This window comes from Gouania willdenowi, chromosome 24 (genome assembly GCF_900634775.1).
Source record: "Gouania willdenowi chromosome 24, fGouWil2.1, whole genome shotgun sequence".
Classification (NCBI taxonomy): Eukaryota; Metazoa; Chordata; class Actinopteri; order Blenniiformes; family Gobiesocidae; genus Gouania; species Gouania willdenowi.
In genome coordinates, this window is record NC_041066.1 from 9,577,731 (window position 1) to 9,603,973 (window position 26,243).

General features: G+C 38.2%; 1 protein-coding gene across 1 annotated transcript in view; it reads left to right on the forward strand.

Annotated features, from left to right (window-relative positions):
* The first annotated feature begins 6,572 nt into the window (after positions 1 to 6,572).
* The window catches only part of LOC114458057 (mucin-5AC-like), a 45,534-nt gene continuing 25,863 nt past the window's right edge, over positions 6,573 to 26,243 (forward strand). Inside the window, exons 1-23 of the mRNA XM_028440302.1 lie at positions 6,573 to 6,613; positions 6,705 to 6,737; positions 6,818 to 6,851; positions 7,730 to 7,738; positions 7,848 to 7,880; positions 9,341 to 9,512; positions 9,645 to 9,748; positions 9,946 to 9,954; positions 10,634 to 10,805; positions 10,938 to 11,041; positions 11,239 to 11,247; positions 14,817 to 14,988; positions 15,121 to 15,224; positions 15,422 to 15,430; positions 19,052 to 19,223; positions 19,356 to 19,459; positions 19,657 to 19,665; positions 20,349 to 20,520; positions 20,653 to 20,756; positions 20,954 to 20,962; positions 22,756 to 22,927; positions 23,060 to 23,163; positions 23,360 to 23,368. Of these exons, the coding sequence (XP_028296103.1) occupies positions 6,726 to 6,737; positions 6,818 to 6,851; positions 7,730 to 7,738; positions 7,848 to 7,880; positions 9,341 to 9,512; positions 9,645 to 9,748; positions 9,946 to 9,954; positions 10,634 to 10,805; positions 10,938 to 11,041; positions 11,239 to 11,247; positions 14,817 to 14,988; positions 15,121 to 15,224; positions 15,422 to 15,430; positions 19,052 to 19,223; positions 19,356 to 19,459; positions 19,657 to 19,665; positions 20,349 to 20,520; positions 20,653 to 20,756; positions 20,954 to 20,962; positions 22,756 to 22,927; positions 23,060 to 23,163; positions 23,360 to 23,368 (1,798 nt within the window). The 5' untranslated portion in view covers positions 6,573 to 6,613; positions 6,705 to 6,725. The remainder of the gene's footprint in view (positions 6,614 to 6,704; positions 6,738 to 6,817; positions 6,852 to 7,729; positions 7,739 to 7,847; positions 7,881 to 9,340; positions 9,513 to 9,644; positions 9,749 to 9,945; positions 9,955 to 10,633; positions 10,806 to 10,937; positions 11,042 to 11,238; positions 11,248 to 14,816; positions 14,989 to 15,120; positions 15,225 to 15,421; positions 15,431 to 19,051; positions 19,224 to 19,355; positions 19,460 to 19,656; positions 19,666 to 20,348; positions 20,521 to 20,652; positions 20,757 to 20,953; positions 20,963 to 22,755; positions 22,928 to 23,059; positions 23,164 to 23,359; positions 23,369 to 26,243) is intronic.

Below are 26,243 nucleotides of genomic sequence, written 5' to 3' on the forward strand. Positions count from 1 at the left end.
GCCCAAACTCTGAGTGGCCAAAATGCACCTGCACCAGGAGATAATAATGTTCTGTGAGTATTGGTCATTATTTGTCTTTCTAAAAAAGGATGGTGTTGCTTGATTCTTCAGATAATGAGACAAAATGTTTTTTTAAAAAGTAGATCTTAATTGTACTTGTGATTTTTTTAGGATTTCACCAAGTGTCGGATTGATCTGCAAAAATAAAGACCAGAAGGATAAGAAGTGTGAGGATTATAGAGTTCGTTTTCGCTGCTCCCCTCCTTACTGCGCAGGTAATATATGATATAAATAACCCTTAACATGGACAATAATGAGCAGATATTGAAACAAATATCAAACTTCCTCTGTCCATAGATTTACATATGCTTTCTGTATAGGAACAACATTTGTTTTTAGAGATTAAAAATGTGATACAATAAATTAATATCGTTTAACTGTAATGTTTTTTTTCTCTTTTTCATGTGTCCAGAAGATGTACCAGGTATGAACATTCCTTTTTATTGAATCTACAATCTCTCTTTTCTAATTGTCTGTCAGATGTCTTTTTATTTTTTAAAAACACCCCGGATTTCAATAAATTCTGATTTGTTTTTTTTCTTAAACAGACATCTCGAGAATTCTTACTCATCCGGGTTTCTCTTTAAATTACTTACTTGTTGATTTTTGGGTTGTGTGGGTAAAATAGAAAGTGAGTGAAACTGTGTAAATACAGTAAAAGCTGCATGTTGCAAATATTTCTGGGACTGCTGTGTTTAAGAGATTATTGATCACTGCTGCAGGGAGCACATGAGCTTTGTCTCTAATTGTTAAAATATTTTTTATAAATAAGTTTATGAAGTCTTTCACTAATGTGTAGATTTAGGGATCAATTCTGACTCTGTCTACAGCTGTTGATATTTGTTAATGCTAAGAGATCAAGGAAAAATCGAAGATTTTTAAGTTTTGGAGTGACAAACCACAATACATTTAATAGTTTTTAAGAAAACTAGTGCAGTGCCCGTTGGAAGTATGTATTTATATAGTGGGGGCTTAAGTAGAGTTGTCAATTATTGCCAAATAAGTATGTGTAGTGTTATAAAGGGGAACATTTGCAGGTGCAAAGTAAATTAGCGTGTGCGATTTCCCTGGTTTAATTCCATGGGACATACACATGATGAACTGATGAAAAAAGTTTGTGTGTGTGTGTTATTATGGTTAGTGCTGTTTATTGTAGGTGCTAAGGTGCTGTTACAATCTTTCCTCTTTGTGGTACCGCATAGAAAGAACAGGCCGACACTCTCACGCATCAGCCGCACGTGTGTGTCCTGCTACCTGTTCGTGGGCTCCTCCGTGGGGACAGTCTCACACATACACGTACGCGCATCAGCCACGTGTGCACCCGCTCCTCACATCAGGTTGAAATGCGTTCTCTGTCTGAAGAACCAGATAGGTCGGCTATTGGCCGTCAACAACTTCCTGGAACTATTTGAAACGTCCGGGCACTTTTCCGTTGTCTTTCTCTAAACGGCTTTGTGTGCGTTTATCATGTATATCCAAGGTGCGCATTAGGTTATTCAGCTTGTGGTGAAAATGTCAGCATTTAGAAATGTGCTTGTTTCGCTTTGAGCACAGTCGCTGCTTCCGGGTCCCGTCATAACTTCCGGGTCCGATTTGTCTGGGCAAGCGGTCAAACTAAAATGAAAATGAATGTTTTGAAATGATCAAATAAGTCCAAAATAACCGATGCACACCCTCGGGCCATGGGAAGGCTCTTAACAAAGTTTCAGGTTGACCAAACACTGCGTCGGCTCTACAAACACTTCTATTGATTGTCAGAGAGTGTAAATGAACAGATTGGTGCGCTAGCGCCCCCACACTGAGTTCAAATGCGGAATTTGTTTCATTTCTTGTAAACCATTCAGAATAATCCACGTGCAAAATAAAGCTATAATGAACGTTTTGCAACACCAAATAACTCCAACGTAATGCTTGTAAAAAAGTTTCCGGTGAACAGACACCCCCTCAGGTAGATATTCAGACCACACACACACACAGACGGACAATCTTTGATTCATTAAATAGATGTTGTGGATAGTATTTAATTCTTGAACAAACAAATCATTGTCACAACCTTGTTTAACCCATAACCCTCTTCTGCTCATCCTAATTTCCTCAAATCCTAGTCCGTTCGGTATCCTTTTAAAAGCAGCAAGTCTTTGAAAAGCAGCTGCGAGATAAATTATTTTGTGGTCACGAAGACATTTATCCACAAGTTTTTTACCCAGACTTTTCTTTTGTCTTTTAGTAGAAGCTTTATATGTTGGCAATCGTGGAATGGGTAACTTTGGAGTTTTGGAGTGCTCCTCCATGACGCTATGCTGCTCAGAGTGATACCTGTTTGAGACACACGGCCTTGTTTCTGTGCACAGTTTATGCAGCACACGCATTCACTTTGATTGACAGTCCTCGCTCCAGGAAGTCAAAGCCTATTGGTTGGGCACACTCGACAATCGTTTACATTTGTATAGGGGTCTATAGGACGAAGGAGGGACTGATATACTGTTCAATTCAATTGGGTGTAGATCTAACTATATAGTCATTGCTAAGGATTGAAGGTTCTAAATAATCAATTGGGTGTTGATCTAACTATATAATCATTGCTAAAACCATTGCTTAATGCAAAGTGGGTATTTTCCCCCAAAAAAATACACATATTTTGCTTTTAGCACAATTGATCCATTGTTTAGCTATGTTAAATGCAGACTTTGCAGTCACTATATTAGGTTGTGGGATGCTGAGTGCAAGTGCCTTTTTCTTGACTTAATATTCCATAAATTAAGGTTCATTGACTATGAAAAAAATTACCAGCAGCTAAAGGCCTTCAATCCAACCTTTAACTTAACAACGTATTTATAAAGGGTTAGCAAACAAGCTAGCAAACATAGCTGACTGTAGCAAACTAATTCAAAGAAGTTGAAGATCAGCAGAAGCATTGTTATCTCTGCAATATTGCAAAAACAATTCTAGGCAGGAATCTTCATATTTTTGGTCAGTTCAGTTCATCTGACTTAACCATGAAGGTTGTTTTTTTTTACAGCAAAGCAAAAAAAAGTGAGAAAATTCTCCCAATTTCTGAAATTGTAACTGTTACGGGTCCCAAGGATGAAGGACCACAATAGCAAATAAAAGTACCTGTATAATGCAGGTGAAACAGAGAAGTCGGGACACGATCTGTGCTCACAGCTCTCCAGAATACTTCTGATTTAATGACATACATCATCACAATCACATGACCACTACATATTTCCTTAGTTCAGTTTCCTGATTTTACACACATTTTGCTAATTATATAATTTCTCATAACTCACATTTACATCATCTCTCATCACTCAAGATACAATTCAGTTTTAACTAATAAACAATACTGTTTATTAGTATTCTGTACATATGTGATCCTGCTGTGAAATGGTATTTTATTTTGTATTGTGTGCTGTGTTTTTAGTGTGTTTTGTATTGGTTTTATTTTTGCAGTGCATTTTAGCTTTTGTTTTATGAACCTTGCCAGTCACATGCTGTAATTTGATCAACCCCATCACATGACTATGTCCAACCCCTGAGGCTAATCAACACACCTGAGGTTAATCAGCACCTGTGGCTGGAGCACAATAAAAGGGGCAGACAGGAGAAGGAGCAGGGGGGAGGAAAAACGACACAGACAGGAGAAGGAGCAGCAGGGAAGCTGTGGGTCCTCCCCAGGTTCCCAGGGGCAGAGGAGGACTCTGCCCTCCAGGTTCCCAGGGCACAGGACGGCACACGCATCGGGGACCACAAGCACGCCGGGATCACAAGTGTTGCGAGGCGATATACACGCAGGGGCAGAGGAGGACTCTGCCTTCCGTGTGAGTACCCTATGGGAACGTAGTAACACTTGTTGGACAAAGTCAGATCGGGGATATTGTTGTGGGACGTTTGACTGCCGGTAGTTGTTCTGTGTAGGTGTCCCAGCGTGTGGAGGGCTGGAGCCAGCGGGAAGTATCGAGACTGATTGGAGTGTTAAAAGCCACATACACGCAGAGGCAGAGGGGAACTCTGCCTTGCCCTGTAAGTGACGTGGCAACACCCCTCCTTCGGACGTAGTCTCGGACCCCCGTGCTGGCCTATGTTTTGCATTTTCAGGGGACCCTGAGCCTGTGACCAGTGGGATCTACCGCCTTGGGACAAGGGGGAGCGGAGGACCTGGGCGTAGCTGCACATTGCACTTTATTGTGGACAGTGACTTTTTCCCCTATTTTATTCGTTCCTTAGCCCACATCGTTAATGGATTTTAGCATACGTTGATTTTAATTTGTGGGCATTTTAATCTGTTTTACCTTAATCTTTTTAATAAATTTGTGACATCATGGTTGCTGTCCTCCTTGGTAACTAAGGGGTGCTCACACCCGGTCGCTTTACTCTCCCTCCATAAACTTTTGGTCAATTCACTGTTATTCAAACTTTCCCCAGCAACTCCCCAACCCCCATTACACATACAGTGCATATACTTTGTTTCAGGATAACCTATTTATCATCATTTACTACATAAGTTCACAGTTTTCATGCATTTTGGCATGTAATAAACCTTTTGTCTCTCTCAAGGGGCTGGACTTAAGGATTAATGTTTGTGATATGTATTATTATTAATGTAAACAAAACAGAACTGTAAAACATAAGACATACTATGTAACTACTATACTGTTAACTAGGTGAAACGGGCGTCTATTCTGAGCCAAAATGGCTGGTTTTATAGACTTCCAAAACTTGTAACAAAGCAAAACCAGAACCTGCGTGGAAAAAATTTGAAAAATATCCAAATTTGTTCGGGCCATTTCTTGTCAAGTAAGTGAATTTAAACAGTGATTGACTTTACTTTGTAATTTATAATGTACAGTGTATATAGAAATGTAGACTGTGGACTAATGCAAATCAAACTGAATCCATGTATCATTCATTGTTTTTCATTATGTAACAAAAACATGAAAAACGGAAAAAAAAACCACTCATGATTTGATATTTGTTTCCAAAACCAAAATGAAAAAACAGAAAATGCCTTGATTTTCAAATTCAAGCTCTTTTGCTTCGGTTAAGAAAATTAAAAATGGAAGTGAAGCGTTACACATTCCGTGATATCTTTAGCTCTGCAACACTTAGGAGTCTCTGTGTCCGTGAGGAGGTTCTGTGCCTAACACCAGCTAAAGCGAAAAGGACACCTTTCGGATGCACAGTTGGAAGCAGCGATCTTGTCATGCCGAACTGCCATTAGCATAGCTGTTAGCGTCGGATGAAAGTACACTTCCGTGTCATGTACTTTGGCCAATCGGTAATGGAGAAAATGGATAAAGGTGTTTGTTTTCCATTTTCTGTACGGAAGCAAAAAAGCTTGAATTTGAAAAACAAGGCATGTTCCATTTTTTCATTTTGGTTTTGGAAACGAATATCAAATCGAGTGGGTTTTTTTTCATTTTTTATGTTTTTGTTACATAATAAAAAACGAATGAACGAATGATACACGGATTAAACTGGAGGTCCTTGAAATGAAAAACTCTTGGCCAACATTACACCTTGGGTATTTATTCATGATATCATACAGTTAAGGTTAGGTTGGTTAAAGACGTTATTACATTACTTACTTTGGCCTTCACGGCACATCTGTTATTGATGACTTGGTACTGCATCTCCCTCTCCCATTCACACACCATCTGGTTATAGGCCTTCAAACATTGATAAGATTTAAGGTCTTCCACTGTGGATGGGCTTGGTGAAAACCAGGTAGTTGACGATATCAGGATACATGGTAGACTGAAGACTCTCCAGGTCGTCATTGATCCAACGGGAGCCAACGAGTATGGATCTGCACCACCAATAAAGCTTAACTTTTGCAAATATTGTGTCCTTTCCTGTGGATCAAGTCCTTCCCTGTATGCCTTTGCATCTACTGTCTAATGCATTTTGAGGAGCTTTTCTGTGGTTTATCCATCGCAGTGTTTACCTCCGAGTGCCTTCAACATGTTTCTTCCCAGAATGTCGGTAAAAACCCTCTATATGCAAGATTGTAGCCAAAGCTAATTTCCATCCTCATTCCCCCTGCTGGACTAAAAGCCAGCCACATTACCCACACACTACATTTATTTCAACACATCACCCACATCCGAGCTCACTCTCATATGTTCTTAAGCATTGGCATCCAACTTTAAAATGACAAACATGTATATTAGTATGAGTCGGTGGTTATGATAACTTTTTATTCTGTTCATGAGCAAAACAAAAGCAAACAGTATAGGCTAGTGAACTTATTTCAAGCAACAGCTGACCAGCTTGAAAACAAATGTTGTTTTTTAATTACAAATTACTGTACTACTTGTTTTGCTGGTTCAGGTAGGTCTACCTTGTGGTTAAAGGGATAATTAAGATTTTTATTTCTTTTTTACCCTGGAAGAAAAGTTCTTTTGTCCTTAGGGTCATGATCTTTTAGGTGTGCCATCTGACACGTATATCCTGAGATGCTGAAGTGACTATAAAATGACCATTGCTGTTGCCATACTCAGTCAGGTGGACAGGGTCACATCACCACATTGTTCCTCTGAGAAGGCTTTTGGTAAATATATCTTCTCTCTTTTCATAATCTGTAATATTGCTGATTTCGTTCATGCCAGTTTTTACCAAAGATTAACTTCATCTTTTTGCAGGATTTCTGCTGATCTGCAAACATGCTTCGTTTGGTAACGTATTAATTCTATTAAATGCCAATCTATTCAAACACCTGTAAATCAAATTAGCTATTTTTAACTTTTTGTTGTAGGTCCTTGTTGCCATTGCTGCCATTCTGGTTTCAGGTGGGTCCATCTTCTAAATTACTGAATAAAAACAAATTTTACAATTTTTAAACATTTTCTGGGGGACAGTTGCTCCAGTGGTAACTGTCATTGTGTCCTTGGGCAAGACACTTCATCATTGTGTGTGAGTGTCAGTGTTGCTTCTGCCAGTCTGCCCCAGGGCAGCTGTGGCTACAATAGTAACTTACCACTACAAAGTGTGAAGTGAAAGAATAATGCCTTACTTCTGTAAAGCGCTTTGAGTGTCTATGATAAAGCACTATATAAAATCCAATGCATTATTATTATTAGTTCTGTATGATAAATTATACTGAATAGTCATGTGGAAAATAATGGGAATGAATGCAATCTTAAAACCTTCAAGTTGATCCAATAACAATCCTGACAATACAGAATAAACAAAATATCTGCATTTTAAATGATGTTTCTAGCCAAGCCTGTTTCTATTTTTTTCATCTTTAAATGTTGCATAGACACAATTTATCATTGATTTTTGTACGTTAAATTACACAAAATAATCGTTTGATGAATTCAATATCTAATCTGGAAAATATAGGGCCAAAAATGTCTGAAATCCTTCAAGTTCCAGGAACAATCCAGAATGAACAAACTTTGTGCATTTTAAATGATGTTTCTGGCCAAGCCTGTTTTTATCTTACATTCATGGTCCAAGACTTTCAACTTTTACAAGTTACAGAAAAATCTGTGCATTTTTAAATCTGACTTTATCGACATGAAGTGTTCAGCTATAAAAACTGTTAACCTGACTCTTGTTTTTGTATTCCATTATTGAACATTTATTTTTAGGAAATAAAATATAATACAAAAAATCATATATTTTAACTGTTGAACTTTTTCTTCTCTTTTTCATCCTGAAGGATTAGCAGGTAGGAACTTTTGTTTTTATAAATCTACAATCTCTCTTTCACATTTGTATCTGCAATTTATAAACCAACACTTTTTATTTGAATAAATACTGACTTTTATTCTTAACAGACATCCGGATATGTGATAGACGCATAAAAGAGGGTGAGTTGTGTTTTAATTGATATAGTATAAATCAGTTCCGCCTCATACAACAATGGGAGTGAAACTGTGTAAATAAAAGCTGCATGTTGGAACTGCTGTGTTTAAGAGATCATTGATCACTGCTGCAGGGAGCACGTGAGCTTTGTCTCTAATTGTTGAAATATTATTTATAAAGAAGTTTATGAAGTCTTTCACTGATGTGTGGATATAGGGATCAATTCTGACTCTGTCTACAGCTGTTGATATTTGTTAATGCTAAGATATCAAGGAAAAATAGAAGATTTTTAAGTTTTGGAGTGACAAACCCAAATACATTTAATAGTTTTTAAGAAAACTAGTGCAGTGTCCGTTGGAAGTATGTATTTATATAGTGGGAGCTTAAGTAGAGTTGTCAATTATTGCCAAATAAGTATGTGTAGTGTTATAAAGGGGAACATTTGCAGGTGCAAAGCAAAATAGCGTGTGCGATTTCCCTAGTTTAATGTTACAATCTTTCATCTTTGTGATACCGTATAGAAAGAACAGGCCGACACTCTCACGCATCAGCCGCGCGTGTGTGTCCTGCTACTTGTTCGTGGGCTCCTCCATGGGCACAATCTCACACATACACGTACGCGCATCAGCCGCGTGTGCACCCGCTTCTCACATCAGGTTGAAATGCGTTCTCTGTCTGAAGAACCAGATAGGTCGGCTATTGGCCGTCAACAACTTCCGGGAACTATTTGAAACGTCCGGGCACTCTTCCGTTGTCTTTCTCTTTGTGTGTTAAGCATGTAAATCCATGGTGCGCATTAGGTTATACAGCTTGTGGTGAAAATGGCACAGTCGCTGCTTCCGGGTCCCGTCTTAACTTCCGGGTCCGGTCCATCTGGGCAAGCGGTCAAACTAAAATGAAAATTAATGTTTTGAAATGATCAAATAACTCCAAAATAACGGATGCACACCCTCGGGCCTTGGGAAGGCTCTTAACAAAGTTTCAGGTTGACCTGACACCACGTCGGCTCTACAAACACTTCTATTGATTGTCAGAGGGTGTAAATGAACAGATTGGTGCGCTAGCGCCCCCACACTGAGTTCAAACGCTGAATTTGTTTCATTTCTGGTAAACCATTCGGAATAATCCATGTGCAAAATAAAATTAAAATGAACGTTTTGCAACACCAAATAACTCCAACGTAATGCTTGTATAAAAGTTTCCGGTGAACAGACACCCCCTCAGGTAAATATTCAGGCCACACACACACAGACGGACAATCTTTGATATACAGTATTAGATAGATTTTGTGGAAAGTATTTGTTAATTCTTGAACAAACAAATGATTGTCACAACCTTGTTTAAAGCATAACCCTCTTCTGCTCATCCTAATTTCCTCATTGTGTGTTTGATCAATAATACTTACTGCCACAATATTCATTAATGTACATTCTTAGTCACGATGATTTATTCTCTCTTGTCTCAGGATGTTGGACAGACTGGTTTGACAGAGATAATCCCTGTGGTACTGGAGACTGGGAAACATTAAAACACCTTCACAAAGAGAACCCTGGAAAGATTTGTCCCCAACCAAGTCACATTCAGGCCCAAACTCTGAGTGGCCAAAATGCACCTGCACCAGGAGATAATAATGTTCTGTGAGTATTAGTCATTAATTGTCTTTCTAAAAAATGATGGCGTTGCTTGTTTGTTTAAATTATGAAACAAAATGTTTGAAAAATACATGTTTTTTTAAAAAGTAGATCTTAATTGTTCTCGTCATTTTCTAGGATTTCACCAAGTGTCGGATTGATCTGCAAAAATAAAGACCAGAAGGATAAGAAGTGTGAGGATTATAGAGTTCGTTTTCGCTGCTCCCCTCCTTACTGCGCAGGTAATATATGATATAAATAACCCTTAACATGGACAATAATGAGCAGATATTGAAACAAATAACAAACTTCCTCTGTCCATAGATTTACATATGCTTTCTGTATAGGAACAACATTTGTTTTTAGAGATTAAAAATGTGATACAATAAATATCGTTTAACCGTAATGTTTTTTTTTCTCTTTTTCATGTGTCCCAAAGATGTACCAGGTACGAACATTCCTTTTTATTAAATCTACAATCTTTCTTTTCTAATTGTCTGTCAGATGTCTGTTTTTTTTTTTTTTTAAACAACACTGTAAATTTCAGTAAATTCTGAGTTGCTTTTTTCCTAAACAGACATCTCGAGAATTCTTACTCACCCAGGTTTCTTTTTAAATTACTTACTTGTTGATTTTTGGGTTGTGTGGGTCAAATAGAAATAGAAACATTACTATTGAAGTCAGCTCAGCCTCATACAACAATGGGAGTGAAAATGTGTAAATAAAAGCTGTACATTGGAGTTTTTTATGGAGCTGCTGTGTTTAAGAGATCATTGATCACTGCTGCAGGGAGCACGTGAGCTTTGTCTCTAATTGTTGAAATATTATTTATGAAGAAGTTTAGAGACAAACACCAAAACATTTAATAGTTTTTTAAAGAAAATGTTATGGAAAGTATTATTGAACAAACAAATCATTGCCACAACCTTGTTTAATCCGTACCCCTCTTTTGCTCAACTGCCTTATTTTCTCAGACATAAGTTGCTATACTTTGGTTTTCCAAGGAAAATACGGAAAATATTTAAAAATAAAATAAAAATGTCTGTTTTATCAACAATACTTACTGCCACAATATTCATTCATGTACATTCTTAGTCATGACAATTTATTTTTTGTCATGTTGTCAGGATGTTGGACAGACTGGTTTGACAGAGATAATCCCAGTGGTTCTGGAGACTGGGAATTATTAAAAAACCTTCACAAAGAGAACCCTGGAAAGATTTGTCCCCAACCAAGCCAAATTCAGGCCCAAACTCTGAGTGGCCAAAATGCACCTGCACCAGGAGATAATAATGTTTTGTGAGTATTAGTCATTAATCATCTTTCTAAAAAATGATGGCATTGCTTGTTTGTTTAAATTATGAAACAAAATGTTTGAAAAATACATGTTTGTTTAAAAAGTAGATCTTAATTGTTCTCGTCATTTTCTAGGATTTCACCAAGTGTCGGATTGATCTGCAAGAATAAAGACCAGAAGGATAAGAAGTGTGAGGATTACAGAGTTCGTTTTCGCTGCTCCCCTCCTTACTGCGCAGGTAATATATGATATAAATAACCCTTAACATGGACAATAATGAGCAGATATTGAAACAAATATCAAACTTCCTCTGTCCATAGCTTTACATATGCTTTCTATATAGGAACAACATTTGTTTTTAGAGATTAAAAATGTGATACAATAAATATCGTTTAACTTTAATGTTTTTTTTTCTCTTTTTCATGTGTCCCAAAGATGTACCAGGTACGACATTCCTTTTTATTAAATCTACAATTTCTCTTTTCTAATTGTCTGTCAGATGTCTGTTTTTTTTTTTAAAAAACAACACTGTAAATTTCAATAAATTCTGAGTTGCTTTTTTCCTAAACAGACATCTCGAGAATTCGTACTCACCCAGGTTTCTTTTTAAATTACTTACTTGTTGATTTTTGGGTTGTGTGGGTCAAATAGAAATAGAAACATTACTATTGAAGTCAGCTCAGCCTCATACAACAATGGGAGTGAAAATGTGTAAATAAAAGCTGTACATTGGAGTTTTTTCTGGAACTGCTGTTTTTAAGAGATCATTGATCAATCAATCAATCTTTATTTGTATAGCGCCAAATCATAACCAATGGTATCTCAAGGCACTTTACAGTAGAGCAGTCTTAAGGACGGACTCTTCATTTTATGGATACACACATATGCATATATACGTATATACACATACATTTGTATCCCACACCCAACATGAATTCATCATGGCGGCAAGGAAAACCTTCTGTTATGCAGCAGGAACCTTGTGTGGATCCCATTCCTATGATGAACAGCCATCCACGATATGCTGTGTTGGGTGTGTGCAGAGGAAAGGGTGGAGACAGAGTTGTTGAGACTCTGTAACTCCACACTGAGGATCCCACGGACCTGCAAGACAAAAGCCAAAAGAAGTACAAGAGCAAACACACAAGGGAAGAAGCAGACATAGAGGGAGTGTTTGAGAGAGGAATGGGACCCTCTCCGGTCCCTCTCTAACCTAAATGACCTCTCTCTTACCGAGCATGCCACCTTCCCCCCCCCCCGGCAGTCTATGCCTATTGCATCTTAACTATGACCTATGAGCTGGTTCCTAACTAAAAGCTTTACCAAAGAGGAATGTTTTGAGCCTAACCTTAAAGGTAGAGAGGGTGTCTGCCCCCCGAACCGTGGTTGGTAGATGGTTCCAGAGAAGTGGAGCCTGATAACTGAAAGCTCTTCCTCCTATACTACTTTTAGAGACAAATGGAACAACGAGTAGTCCAGCATTTTGAGAGTGTAGTGTTCTGGGGGGATTGTATGGCACTACAAACTCCTTGAGATAGACTGGTGCCTGTCCATTTAGGGCTTTATAAGTGAGAAGAAGAATCTTGAATTCTATTCTATATTTTATGGGAAGCCAATGCAGAGAGGCTAATACAGGAGTAATGTGATCTCTTCTCCTAGTTTTAGTCAGTACACGTGCTGCAGCATTTTGAACCAGCTGAAGTGTCTTAAGTGACTTGCTCGGGCAGCCTGCTAAAAGAGAATTACAATAATCCAGTCTAGAGGTAACAAAAGCATGGACTAGCTTTTCGGCGTCGCCCTGAGACAGGATAGATCTGATTTTGGCAATGTTACGGAGATGAAAGAAGGCAGTTCTTGAAGTTTGTTTTATGTGAGAGTTGAAGGATAAGTCCAGATCAAATAGAACCCCAAGGTTTCTAACAGTTGTGCTTCGTGCCAGAGTAATGCCATCTAGGGCAGTTAGGCTAGCATAGGTTTCTCTAAGGTGTCGTGGGCCCAGTACAATGACCTCAGTCTTGTCTGAGTTGAGAAGAAGAAAATTTTGGTCCATCCAGGCCCTGATGTCCTTTAGACAGGCCTCAAGTTTAGATAGCTGATTTGTCTCACCTGGCTTCATTGATACATACAGTTGGGTATCATCAGCATAGCAGTGAAAGTTAACAGAGTATTTTCTCATAACATTACCAAGGGGGAGCATATAGATACAGAAGAGGATTGGACCTAGCACAGAGCCCTGAGGAACCCGTAGCTTACTTTAGTGTACACAGAAGACCTATTATTCACGTGTACAAACTGGTACCTATCAGATAGGTAAGACTTAAACCAGTTTTAGGGCAGTCCCTGTAATTCCAAGTAATTCCTCTAATCTCTCTAGTAGAATATAGTGATCTATAGTGTCAAAAGCTGCACTAAGATCTAATAAAACCAGCACTGAGAGTCGTCCTTCATCTGAAGCCCAGAGTAGATCATTAGTTACTTTAACTAAAGCAGTCTCTGTGCTGTGTTGAGCTCTAAAACCTGACTGGAAGTCCTCGAACAGGCTGTTTTTTTGAAGAAATTCACAGAGCTGAGCCGCCACAACTTTCTCAAGAATCTTTGAAATAAAAGGAAGATTAGATATAGGCCTGTAGTTTGCTAAAGTGCTGGAATCAAGAGTGGGTTTTTTGAGAAGGGGTTTGATTACAGCTACTTTAAAGGACTGTGGCACGTAGCCTATTGATAGGGATATATTTATTGTCTCCAACAAAAATGGGCAGACCAGGGGAATAACTTCTTTAAACAGCTTAGTTGGGATCGGATCTGAAAGGCAGGTCGATGGTTTGGAGGATGAAATAATAGAGTTAAGTTCCTGAAGTCCTATATGTGTGAAACAGTTTAGGTTAGGCCTATTTACATTTAATGGTACAGCAGGCCCAGGTGAAGGCATGGAGTGGCTAATTTTATCTCTAATCTTATGAATTTTATCGGTAAAAAATGTCATAAAGTCCTCACAGCTGAGGGCTAGAGGAATCATGGGCTCAATAGAGCTCTGACTTTGTGTTAGCCTGGCTACAGTGCTGAAAAGGTACCTCGGATTATTTTTATTTTCTTCAATTAGTGAGGAATAGTATGTAGATCGAGTATGTCGTAAGGCTGTCATATATTTACTATGGCTTTCTTGCCAGAGTATTCGTGACTCCTCTGTTTTATTGGAGCTCCACATTCTCTCTAATTTACGGGTTGTTTGTTTGAATGTGTGAGTTTCAGAGCTAAACCACGGAGCTTTCCTCTGACGTTTAATAGTTTTTTCCCTCAATAGGGCAATTGAGACCAAAGTGGATTTTAGTAGACTAGCAGAGCTATCGACAAGCAGATCCAGTTGAGAGGGGTTATAATTAATTTCATAGTTATTTATTGGATGGTGCACTGAGTTTAAGGCAGCAGGAATGGCCTCTTTAAATTTAGCCACAGCACTATTGGACAGATTTCTACTCGTAACTATTTTATTGCACAGTGCGAGATCCTCTAGGATAATGTTAAAAGATATTAAAAAGTGATCTGATAGCAGATGATTTTCAGGGTAGACTTTTAGTTCATTAATATCAAGGCCATATGTTAGAACAAGTTCAAGAGTATGATTTAAACGATGAGTAGCTTCATTAATAGTTTGAAAAAAGCCACTGCTGCAGAGAGCACGTGAGATTTGTCTCTAATTGTTGAAATATTATTTATAAAGAAGTTTAGAGACAAACCCCAAAACATTTAATAGTTTTTTAAAGAAAATGTTATGGAAAGTATTATTGAACAAACAAATCATTGCCACAACCTTGTTTAATCCATACCCCTCTTTTGCTCAACTGCCTTATTTTCTCAGACATAAGTTGCTATACTTTGGTTTTCCAAGGAAAATACGGAAAATACTTAAAAAAAAAAAAAAAAAAAAAAATGTCTGTTTTATCAACAATACTTACTGCCACAATTTTCATTCATGTACATTCTTAGTCATGACAATTTATTTTTTGTCATGTTGTCAGGATGTTGGACAGACTGGTTTGACAGAGATAATCCCAGTGGTTCTGGAGACTGGGAATTATTAAAAAACCTTCACAAAGAGAACCCTGGAAAGATTTGTCCCCAACCAAGCCAAATTCAGGCCCAAACTCTGAGTGGCCAAAATGCACCTGCACCAGGAGATAATAATGTTGTGTGAGTATTAGTCATTAATCATCTTTCTAAAAAATGATGGCATTGCTTGTTTGTTTAAATTATGAAACAAAATGTTTGAAAAATACATGTTTGTTTAAAAAGTAGATCTTAATTGTTCTAGTCATTTTCTAGGATTTCACCAACTGTCGGATTGATCTGCAAGAATAAAGACCAGAAGGATAAGAAGTGTGAGGATTATAGAGTTCGTTTTCGCTGCTCCCCTCCTTACTGCGCAGGTAATATATGATATAAATAACCCTTAACATGGACAATAATGAGCAGATATTGAAACAAATATCAAACTTCCCCTGTCCATAGCTTTACATATGCTTTCTGTATAGGAACAACATTTGTTTTTAGAGATTAAAAATGTGATACAATAAATATCGTTTAACCGTAATGTTTTTTTTTCTCTTTTTCATGTGTCCCAAAGATGTACCAGGTACGAACATTCCTTTTTATTAAATCTACAATCTCTCTTTTCTAATTGTCTGTCAGATGTCTGTTTTTTTTTTTTAAAAAACAACACTGTAAATTTCAATAAATTCTGAGTTGCTTTTTTCCTAAACAGACATCTCGAGAATTCTTACTCACCCAGGTTTCTTTTTAAATTACTTACTTGTTGATTTTTGGGTTGTGTGGGTCAAATAGAAATAGAAACATTACTATTGAAGTCAGCTCAGCCTCATACAACAATGGGAGTGAAATTGTGTAAATAAAAGCTGTACATTGGAGTTTTTTCTGGAACTGCTGTTTTTAAGAGATCATTGATCAATCAATCAATCTTTATTTGTATAGCGCCAAATCATAACCAATGGCATCTCAAGGCACTTTACAGTAGAGCAGTCTTAAGGACGGACTCTTCATTTTATGGATACACACATATGCATATATACGTATATACACATACATTTGTATCCCACACCCAACATGAAGTCATCATGGCGGCAAGGAAAACCTTCTGTTATGCAGCAGGAACCTTGTGTGGATCCCATTCCTATGATGAACAGCCATCCACGATATGCTGTGTTGGGTGTGTGCAGAGGAGAGGGTGGAGACAGAGTTGTTGAGACTCTGTAACTCCACACTGAGGATCCCACGGACCTGCAAGACAAAAGCCAAAAGGAGTACAAGAGCAAACACACAAGGGAAGAAGCAGACATAGAGGGAGTGTTTGAGAGAGGAATGGGACCCTCTCCGGTCCCTCTCTAACCTAAATGACCTCTCTCTTAACGCCCTCTCCAACCTCTATCCAACCGAGCATGCCAGACCCCCCCCCCCCCCCCCCCCCCCCCCCCCCCCACCGGCAGTCTATGCCTATTGCATCTCAACTATGAGCTATGAGCTGGTTCCTAACTAAAAGCTTTACCAAAGAGGAATGTGTTGAGCCTAACCTTAAAGGTAGAGAGGGTGTCTGCCCCCCGAACCGTGGTTGGTAGATGGTTCCAGAGAAGTGGGGCCTGATAACTGAAAGCTCTTCCTCCTATACTACTTTTAGAGACAAATGGAACAACGAGTAGTCCAGCATTTTGAGAGCGTAGTGTTCTGGGGGGATTGTATGGCACTACAATTTCCTTGAGATAGACTGGTGCCTGTCCATTTAGGGCTTTATAAGTGAGAAGAAGAATCTTGAATTCTATTCTATATTTTATGGGAAGCCAATGCAGAGAGGCTAATACAGGAGTAATGTGATCTCTTCTCCTAGTTTTAGTCAGTACACGTGCTGCAGCATTTTGAACCAGCTGAAGTGTCTTAAGTGACTTGCTCGGGCAGCCTGCTAAAAGAGAATTACAATAATCCAGTCTAGAGGTAACAAAAGCATGGACTAGCTTTTCGGCGTCGCCCTGAGACAGGATAGATCTGATTTTGGCAATGTTACGGAGATGAAAGAAGGCAGTTCTTGAAGTTTGTTTTATGTGAGAGTTGAAGGATAAGTCCAGATCAAATAGAACCCCAAGGTTTCTAACAGTTGTGCTTCGTGCTAGAGTAATGCCATCTAGGGCAGTTAGGCTAGCATAGGTTTCTCTAAGGTGTCGTGGGCCCAGTACAATGACCTCAGTCTTGTCTGAGTTGAGAAGAAGAAAATTTTGGTCCATCCAGGCCCTGATGTCCTTTAGACAGGCCTCAAGTTTAGATAGCTGATTTGTCTCACCTGGCTTCATTGATACATACAGTTGGGTATCATCAGCATAGCAGTGAAAGTTAACAGAGTATTTTCTCATAACATTACCAAGGGGGAGCATATAGATACAGAAGAGGATTGGACCTAGCACAGAGCCCTGAGGAACCCGTAGCTTACTTTAGTGTACACAGAAGACCTATTATTCACGTGTACAAACTGGTACCTATCAGATAGGTAAGACTTAAACCAGTTTTAGGGCAGTCCCTGTAATTCCAAGTAATTCCTCTAATCTCTCTAGTAGAATATAGTGATCTATAGTGTCAAAAGCTGCACTAAGATCTAATAAAACCAGCACTGAGAGTCGTCCTTCATCTGAAGCCCAGAGTAGATCATTAGTTACTTTAACTAAAGCAGTCTCTGTGCTGTGTTGAGCTCTAAAACCTGACTGGAAGTCCTCGAACAGGCTGTTTTTTTGAAGAAATTCACAGAGCTGAGCCGCCACAACTTTCTCAAGAATCTTTGAAATAAAAGGAAGATTAGATATAGGCCTGTAGTTTGCTAAAGTGCTGGAATCAAGAGTGGGTTTTTTGAGAAGGGGTTTGATTACAGCTACTTTAAAGGACTGTGGCACGTAGCCTATTGATAGGGATATATTTATTGTCTCCAACAAAAATGGGCAGACCAGGGGAATAACTTCTTTAAACAGCTTAGTTGGGATCGGATCTGAAAGGCAGGTCGATGGTTTGGAGGATGAAATAATAGAGTTAAGTTCCTGAAGTCCTATATGTGTGAAACAGTTTAGGTTAGGCCTATTTACATTTAATGGTACAGCAGGCCCAGGTGAAGGCATGGAGTGGCTAATTTTATCTCTAATCTTATGAATTTTATCGTTAAAAAATGTCATAAAGTCCTCACAGCTGAGGGCTAGAGGAATCATGGGCTCAATAGAGCTCTGACTTTGTGTTAGCCTGGCTACAGTGCTGAAAATGTACCTCGGATTATTTTTATTTTCTTCAATTAGTGAGGAATAGTATGTAGATCGACTATGTCGTAAGGCTGTCATGTATTTACTATGGCTTTCTTGCCAGAGTATTCGTGACTCCTCTGTTTTATTGGGGCGCCACATTCTCTCTAATTGACGGGTTGTTTGTTTGAATGTGTGAGTTTCAGAGCTAAACCACGGAGCTTTCCTCTGACGTTTAATAGTTTTTTCCCTCAATGGGGCAATTGAGTCCAAAGTGGATTTTAGTAGACTAGCAGAGCTATCGACAAGCAGATCCAGTTGAGAGGGGTTATAATTAATTTCATAGTTATTTATTGGATGGTGCACTGAGTTTAAGGCAGCAGGAATGGCCTCTTTAAATTTAGCCACAGCACTATTGGACAGATTTCTACTCGTAACTATTTTATTGCACAGTGCAAGATCCTCTAGGATAATGTTAAAAGATTTTAAAAAGTGATCTAATAGCAGAGGATTTTCAGGGTAGACTTTTAGTTCATTAATATCAAGGTCATATGTTAGAACAAGTTCAAGAGTATGATTTAAACGATGAGTAGCTTCATTAATAGTTTGAAAAAAGCCACTGCTGCAGAGAGCACGTGAGATTTGTCTCTAATTGTTGAAATATTATTTATAAAGAAGTTTAGAGACAAACCCCAAAACATTTAATAGTTTTTTAAAGAAAATGTTATGGAAAGTATTATTGAACAAACAAATCATTGCCACAACCTTGTTTAATCCATACCCCTCTTTTGCTCAACTGCCTTATTTTCTCAGACATAAGTTGCTATACTTTGGTTTTCCAAGGAAAATACGGAAAGTACTTCAAAAAAAATAAATAAATAAATAAATATGTCTGTTTTATCAACAATACTTACTACCACAATATTCATTAATGTACATTCTTAGTCATGACAATTTATTTTTTGTCATGTTGTCAGGATGTTGGACAGACTGGTTTGACAGAGATAATCCCAGTGGTTCTGGAGACTGGGAATTATTAAAAAACCTTCACAAAGAGAACCCTGGAAAGATTTGTCCCCAACCAAGCCAAATTCAGGCCCAAACTCTGAGTGGCCAAAATGCACCTGCACCAGGAGATAATAATGTTCTGTGAGTATTAGTCATTAATTGTCTTTCTAAAAAATGATGGCGTTGCTTGTTTGTTTAAATTATGAAACAAAATGTTTGAAAAATACATGTTTGTTTAAAAAGTAGATCTTAATTGTTCTCGTCATTTTCTAGGATTTCACAAAGTGTCGGATTGATCTGCAAAAATAAAGACCAGAAGGATAAGAAGTGTGAGGATTATAGAGTTCGTTTTCGCTGCTCCCCTCCTTACTGTGCAGGTAATATATGATATAAATAACCCTTAACATGGACAATAATGAGCAGATATTGAAACAAATATCAAACTTCCTCTGTCCATAGATTTACATAGGCTTTCTGTATAGGAACAACATTTGTTTTTAGAGATTAAAAATGTGATACAATAAATATCGTTTAACCGTAATGTTTTTTTTTCTCTTTTTCATGTGTCCCAAAGATGTACCAGGTATGAACATTCCTTTTTATTAAATCTACAATCTCTCTTTTCTAATTGTCTGTCAGATGTCTGTTTTTTTTTTTTTTTTAAAACAACACTGTAAATTTCAATAAATTCTGAGTTGCTTTTTTCCTAAACAGACATCTCGAGAATTCTTACTCACCCAGGTTTCTTTTTAAATTACTTACTTGTTGATTTTTGGGTTGTGTGGATCAAATAGAAATAGAAGCATTACTATTGAAGTCAGCTCAGCCTCATACAACAATGGGAGTGAAATTGTGTAAATAAAAGCTGTACATTGGAGTTTTTTCTGGAACTGCTGTGTTCAAGAGATCATTGATCACTGCTGCAGGGAGCACATGAGCTTTGTCTCTAATTGTTGAAATATTATTTATAAAGAAGTTTAGAGACAAACCCCAAAACATTTAATAGATTTTTAAAGAAAATGTTATGGAAAGTATTATTGAACAAACAAATCATTGCCACAACCTTGTTTAATCCATACCCCTCTTTTGCTCAACTGCCTTATTTTCTCAGATGTATGTTGCTATACTTTGGTTTTCCAAGGAAAATATGGAAAATACTTCAAAAAAAAAAAAAAAAATGTCTGTTTTATCAACAATACTTACTGCCACAATATTCATTCATGTACATTCTTAGTCATGACAATTTATTTTTTGTCATGTTGTCAGGATGTTGGACAGACTGGTTTGACAGAGATAATCCCAGTGGTTCTGGAGACTGGGAATTATTAAAAAACCTTCACAAAGAGAACCCTGGAAAGATTTGTCCCCAACCAAGCCAAATTCAGGCCCAAACTCTGAGTGGCCAAAATGCACCTGCACCAGGAGATAATAATGTTGTGTGAGTATTAGTCATTAATTGTCTTTCTAGAAAATAATGGCGTTGCTTGTTTGTTTAAATTATGAAACAAAATGTTTGAAAAATACATGTTTGTTTAAAAAGTAGATCTTAATTGTTCTCGTCATTTTCTAGGATTTCACAAAGTGTCGGATTGATCTGCAAAAATAAAGACCAGAAGGATAAGAAGTGTGAGGATTATAGAGTTCGTTTTCGCTGCTCCCCTCCTTACTGCGCAGGTAATATATGATATAAATAACCCTTAACATGGACAATAATGAGCAGATATTGAAACAAATATCAAACTTCCTCTGTCCATAGATTTACATATGCTTTCTGTATAGGAACAACATTTGTTTTTAGAGATTAAAAATGTGATACAATAAATATCGTTTAACCGTAATGTTTTTTTTTCTCTTTTTCATGTGTCCCAAAGATGTACCAGGTACGAACATTCCTTTTTATTAAATCTACAATCTCTCTTTTCTAATTGTCTGTCAGATGTCTGTTTTTTTTAAAAAACAACACTGTAAATTTCAGTAAATTCTGAGTTGCTTTTTTTCTAAACAGACATCTCGAGAATTCTTACTCACTCAGGTTTCTTTTTAAATTACTTACTTGTTGATTTTTGGGTTGTGTGGGTCAAATAGAAATAGAAGCATTACTATTGAAGTCAGCTCAGCCTCATACAACAATGGGAGTGAAATTGTGTAAATAAACGCTGTACATTGGAATTTTTTCTGGAACTGCTGTGTTTAAGAGATCATTGATCACTGCTGCAGGGAGCACGTGAGCTTTGTCTTTAATTGTTGAAATATTATTTTTAAATAAGTTTATGAAGTCTTTCACTAATGTGTAGGTTTAGGGATCAATTCTGACTCTGTCTACAGCTGTTGATATTTGTTAATGCTAAGAGATCAAGGAAAAAGATTAGATTTTTAAGTTTTGGAGTGACAAACCCCAATACATTTAATAGTTTTTAAGAAAACTAGTGCAGTGCCCATTGGAAGTATGTTTTTATATAATGGGGGCTTAAGTAGAGTTGTCAATTATTGCCAAATAAGTATGTGTAGTGTTATAAAGGGGAACATTTGCAGGTGCAAAGTAAAATAGCGTGTGCGATTTCCCTGGTTTAATTCCATGGCACATACGCATGATGAATTGATAAAAAAAAGTTTGTGTGTGTGTATTATGGTTAGTGCTGTTTATTGTAGGTGCTAAGGTGCTGTTACAATCTTTCCTCTTTGTGGTACCGCATAGAAAGAACAGGCCGACATTCTCACGCATCAGCCGCACGTGTGTGTCCTGCTACCTGTTCGTGGGCTCCTCCGTGGGCACAGTCTCACACATACACGAATCAGCCACGTGTGCACCCGCTCCTCACATCAGGTTGAAATGCGTTCTCTGTCTGAAGAACCAGATAGGTCGGCTATTGGCCGTCAACAACTTCCGGGAACTATTTGAAACGTCCGGGCACTCTTCCGTTGTCTTTCTCTAAACAGCTTTGTGTGCGTTTATCATGTATATCCAAGGTGCTCATTAGGTTATACAGCTTGTGGTGAAAATGTCAGCATTTAGAAATGTGCTTGTTTCGCTTTGAGCACAAACACTGCTTCCGGATCCCGTCATAACTTCCGGGTCTGGTCCGTCTGGGCAAGCGGTCAAACTAAAATGAAATTGAATGTTTTGAAATGATCAAATAAATCCAAAATAACGGATGCACACCATCGGGCCTTGGGAAGGCTCTTAACAAAGTTTTAGGTTGACCAAACACTGCGTCGGCTCTACAAACACTTCGATTGATTGTCAGAGGGTGTAAATGAACAGATTGGTGCGCTAGCGCCCCCACACTGAGTTCAAATGCGGAATTTGTTTCATTTCTTGTAAACCATTCGGAATAATCCACGTGCAAAATAAAGTTAAAATGAACGTTTTGCAACACCAAATAACTCCAACGTAATGCTTGTAAAAAAGTTTCCGGTGAACAGACACCCCCTCAGGTAGATATTCGGGCCACAAACACACACAGACGGACAATCTTTGATTCATTAGATAGATGTTGTGGAAAGTATTTAATTCTTGAACAAACAAATCATTGTCACAACCTTGTTCAACCCATAACCCTCTTCTGCTCATCCTAATTTCCTCAATGTGTGTTTAATCAACAATACTTACTGCCACAATATTCATTAATGTACATTCTTAGTCATGACAATTTATTTTTTGTCATGTTGTCAGGATGTTGGACAGACTGGTTTGACAGAGATAATCCCAGTGGTTCTGGAGACTGGGAATTATTAAAAAACCTTCACAAAGAGAACCCTGGAAAGATTTGTCCCCAACCAAGCCAAATTCAGGCCCAAACTCTGAGTGGCCAAAATGCACCTGCACCAGGAGATAATAATGTTCTGTGAGTATTAGTCATTAATTGTCTTTCTAAAAAATGATGGCATTGCTTGTTTGTTTAAATTATGAAACAAAATGTTTGAAAAATACATGTTTGTTTAAAAAGAAGATCTTAATTGTTCTCGTCATTTTCTAGGATTTCACCAAGTGTCGGATTGATCTGCAAAAATAAAGACCAGAAGGATAAGAAGTGTGAGGATTATAGAGTTCGTTTTCGCTGCTCCCCTCCTTACTGCGCAGGTAATATATGATATAAATAACCCTTAACATGGACAATAATGAGCAGATATTGAAACAAATATCAAACTTCCCCTGTCCATAGATTTACATATGCTTTCTGTATAGGAACAACATTTGTTTTTAGAGATTAAAAATGTGATACAATAAATATCGTTTAACCGTAATATTTTTTTTCTTTTTTTCATGTGTCCCAAAGATGTACCAGGTACGAACATTCCTTTTTATTAAATCTACAATCTCTCTTTTCTAAATGTCTGTCAGATGTCTGTTTTTTTCTTTTAAAAACAACACTGTAAATTTCAGTAAATTCTGAGTTGCTTTTTTCCTAAACAGACATCTCGAGAATTCTTACTCACCCAGGTTTCTTTTTAAATTACTTACTTGTTGATTTTTGGGTTGTGTGGGTCAAATAGAAATAGAAGCATTACTATTGAAGTCAGCTCAGCCTCATACAACAATGGGAGTGAAATTGTGTAAATAAAAGCTGTACATTGGAGTTTTTTCTAGAACTGCTGTGTTTAAGAGATCATTGATCAATCAATCAATCTTTATTTGTATAGCGCCAAATCATAACCAATGGTATCTCAAGACACTTTACAGTAGAGCAGTCTTAAGGACGGACTCTTCATTTTATGGATACACACATATGCATATATACGTATATACACATAAATATGTATCCCACACCCAACATGAATTCATCATGGCGGCAAGGAAAACCTTCTGTTAAGCAGCAGGAACCTTGTGTGGATCCCATTTCTATGATGAACAGCCATCCACGTTATGCTGTGTTGGGTGTGTGCAGAGGAGAGGGTGGAGACAGAGTTGTTGAGACTCTGTAACTCCACACTGAGGGTCCCACGGACCTGCAAGACAAAAGCCAAAAGGAGTACAGGAGCAAACACACAAGGGAAGAAGCAGACATAGAGGGAGTGTTTGAGAGAGGAATGGGACCCTCTCCGGTCCCTCTCTAACCTAAATGACCTCTCTCTTAACGCCCTCTCCAACCTCTCTCCAACCGAGCATACCAGACCCCCCCCGGCAGTCTATGCCTATTGCATCTTAACTATGAGCTATGAGCTGGTTCCTAACTAAAAGCTTTACCAAAGAGGAATGTTTTGAGCCTAACCTTAAAGGTAGAGAGGGTGTCTGCCCCCCGAACCGTGGTTGGTAGATGGTTCCAGAGAAGTTGGGCCTGATAACTGAAAGCTCTTCCTCCTATACTACTTTTAGAGACAAATGGAACAACGAGTAGTCCAGCATTTTGAGAGCGTAGTGTTCTGGGGGGATTGTATGGCACTACAAGCTCCTTGAGATAGACTGGTGCCTGTCCATTTAGGGCTTTATAAGTGAGAAGAAGAATCTTGAATTCTATTCTATATTTTATGGGAAGCCAATGCAGAGAGGCTAATACAGAAGTAATGTGATCTCTTCTCCTAGTTTTAGTCAGTACACGTGCTGCAGCATTTTGAACCAGCTGAAGTGTCTTAAGCGACTTGCTCGGGCAGCCTGCTAAAAGAGAATTACAATAATCCAGTCTAGAGGTAACAAAAGCATGGACTAGCTTTTCGGCGTCGCCCTGAGACAGGATAGATCTGATTTTTGGCAATGTTACGGAGATGAAAAAAGGCAGTTCTTGAAGTTTGTTTTATGTGAGAGTTGAAGGATAAGTCCTGATCAAATAGAACCCCAAGGTTTCTAACAGTTGTGCTTCGTGCCAGAGTAATGCCATCTAGGGCAGTTAGGCTAGCATAGGTTTCTCTAAGGTGTCGTGGGCCCAGTACAATGATCTCAGTCTTGTCTGAGTTGAGAAGAAGAAAATTTTGGTCCATCCAGGCCCTGATGTCCTTTAGACAGGCCTCAAGTTTAGATAGCTGATTTGTCTCACCTGGCTTCATTGATACATACAGTTGGGTATCATCAGCATAGCAGTGAAAGTTAACAGAGTATTTTCTCATAACATTACCAAGGGGAGCATATAGATGCAGAAGAGGATTGGACCTAGCACAGAGCCCTGAGGAACCCCGTAGCTTACTTTAGTGTACACAGAAGACCTATTATTCACGTGTACAAACTGGTACCTATCAGATAGGTAGGACTTAAACCAGTTTAGGGCAGTCCCTGTAATTCCAAGTAATTCCTCTAATCTCTCTAGTAGAATATAGCGATCTATAGTGTCAAAAGCTGCACTAAGATCTAATAAAACCAGCACTGAGAGTCGTCCTTCATCTGAAGCCCAGAGTAGATCATTAGTTACTTTAACTAAAGCAGTCTCTGTGCTGTGTTGAGCTCTAAAACCTGACTGGAAGTCCTCGAACAGGCTGTTGTTTTGAAGAAATTCACAGAGCTGAGCCGCCACAACTTTCTCAAGAATCTTTGAAATAAAAGGAAGATTAGATATAGGCCTGTAGTTTGCTAAAGTGCTGGAATCAAGAGTGGGTTTTTTGAGAAGGGGTTTGATTACAGCTACTTTAAAGGACTGTGGCACGTAGCCTATTGATAGGGATATATTTATTGTCTCCAACAAAAATGGGCAGACCAGGGGAATAACTTCTTTAAACAGCTTAGTTGGGATCGGATCTGAAAGGCAGGTCGATGGTTTGGAGGATGAAATAATAAAGTTAAGTTCCTGAAGTCCTATATGTGTGAAACAGTTTAGGTTAGACCTATTTACATTTAATGGTACAGCAGGCCCAGGTGAAGGCAGGGAGTGGCTAATTTTATCTCTAATCTTATGAATTTTATCGTTAAAAAATGTCATAAAGTCCTCACAGCTGAGGGCTAGAGGAATCATGGGCTCAATAGAGCTCTGACTTTGTGTTAGCCTGGCTACAGTGCTGAAAAGGTACCTCGGATTATTTTTATTTTCTTCAATTAGTGAGGAATAGTATGTAGATCGAGTATGTCGTAAGGCTGTCATGTATTTACTATGGCTTTCTTGCCATAGTATTCGTGACTCCTCTGTTTTATTGGAGCGCCACATTCTCTCTAATTTACGGGTTGTTTGTTTGAATGTGTGAGTTTCAGAGCTAAACCACGGAGCTTTCCTCTGACGTTTAATAGTTTTTTCCCTCAATAGG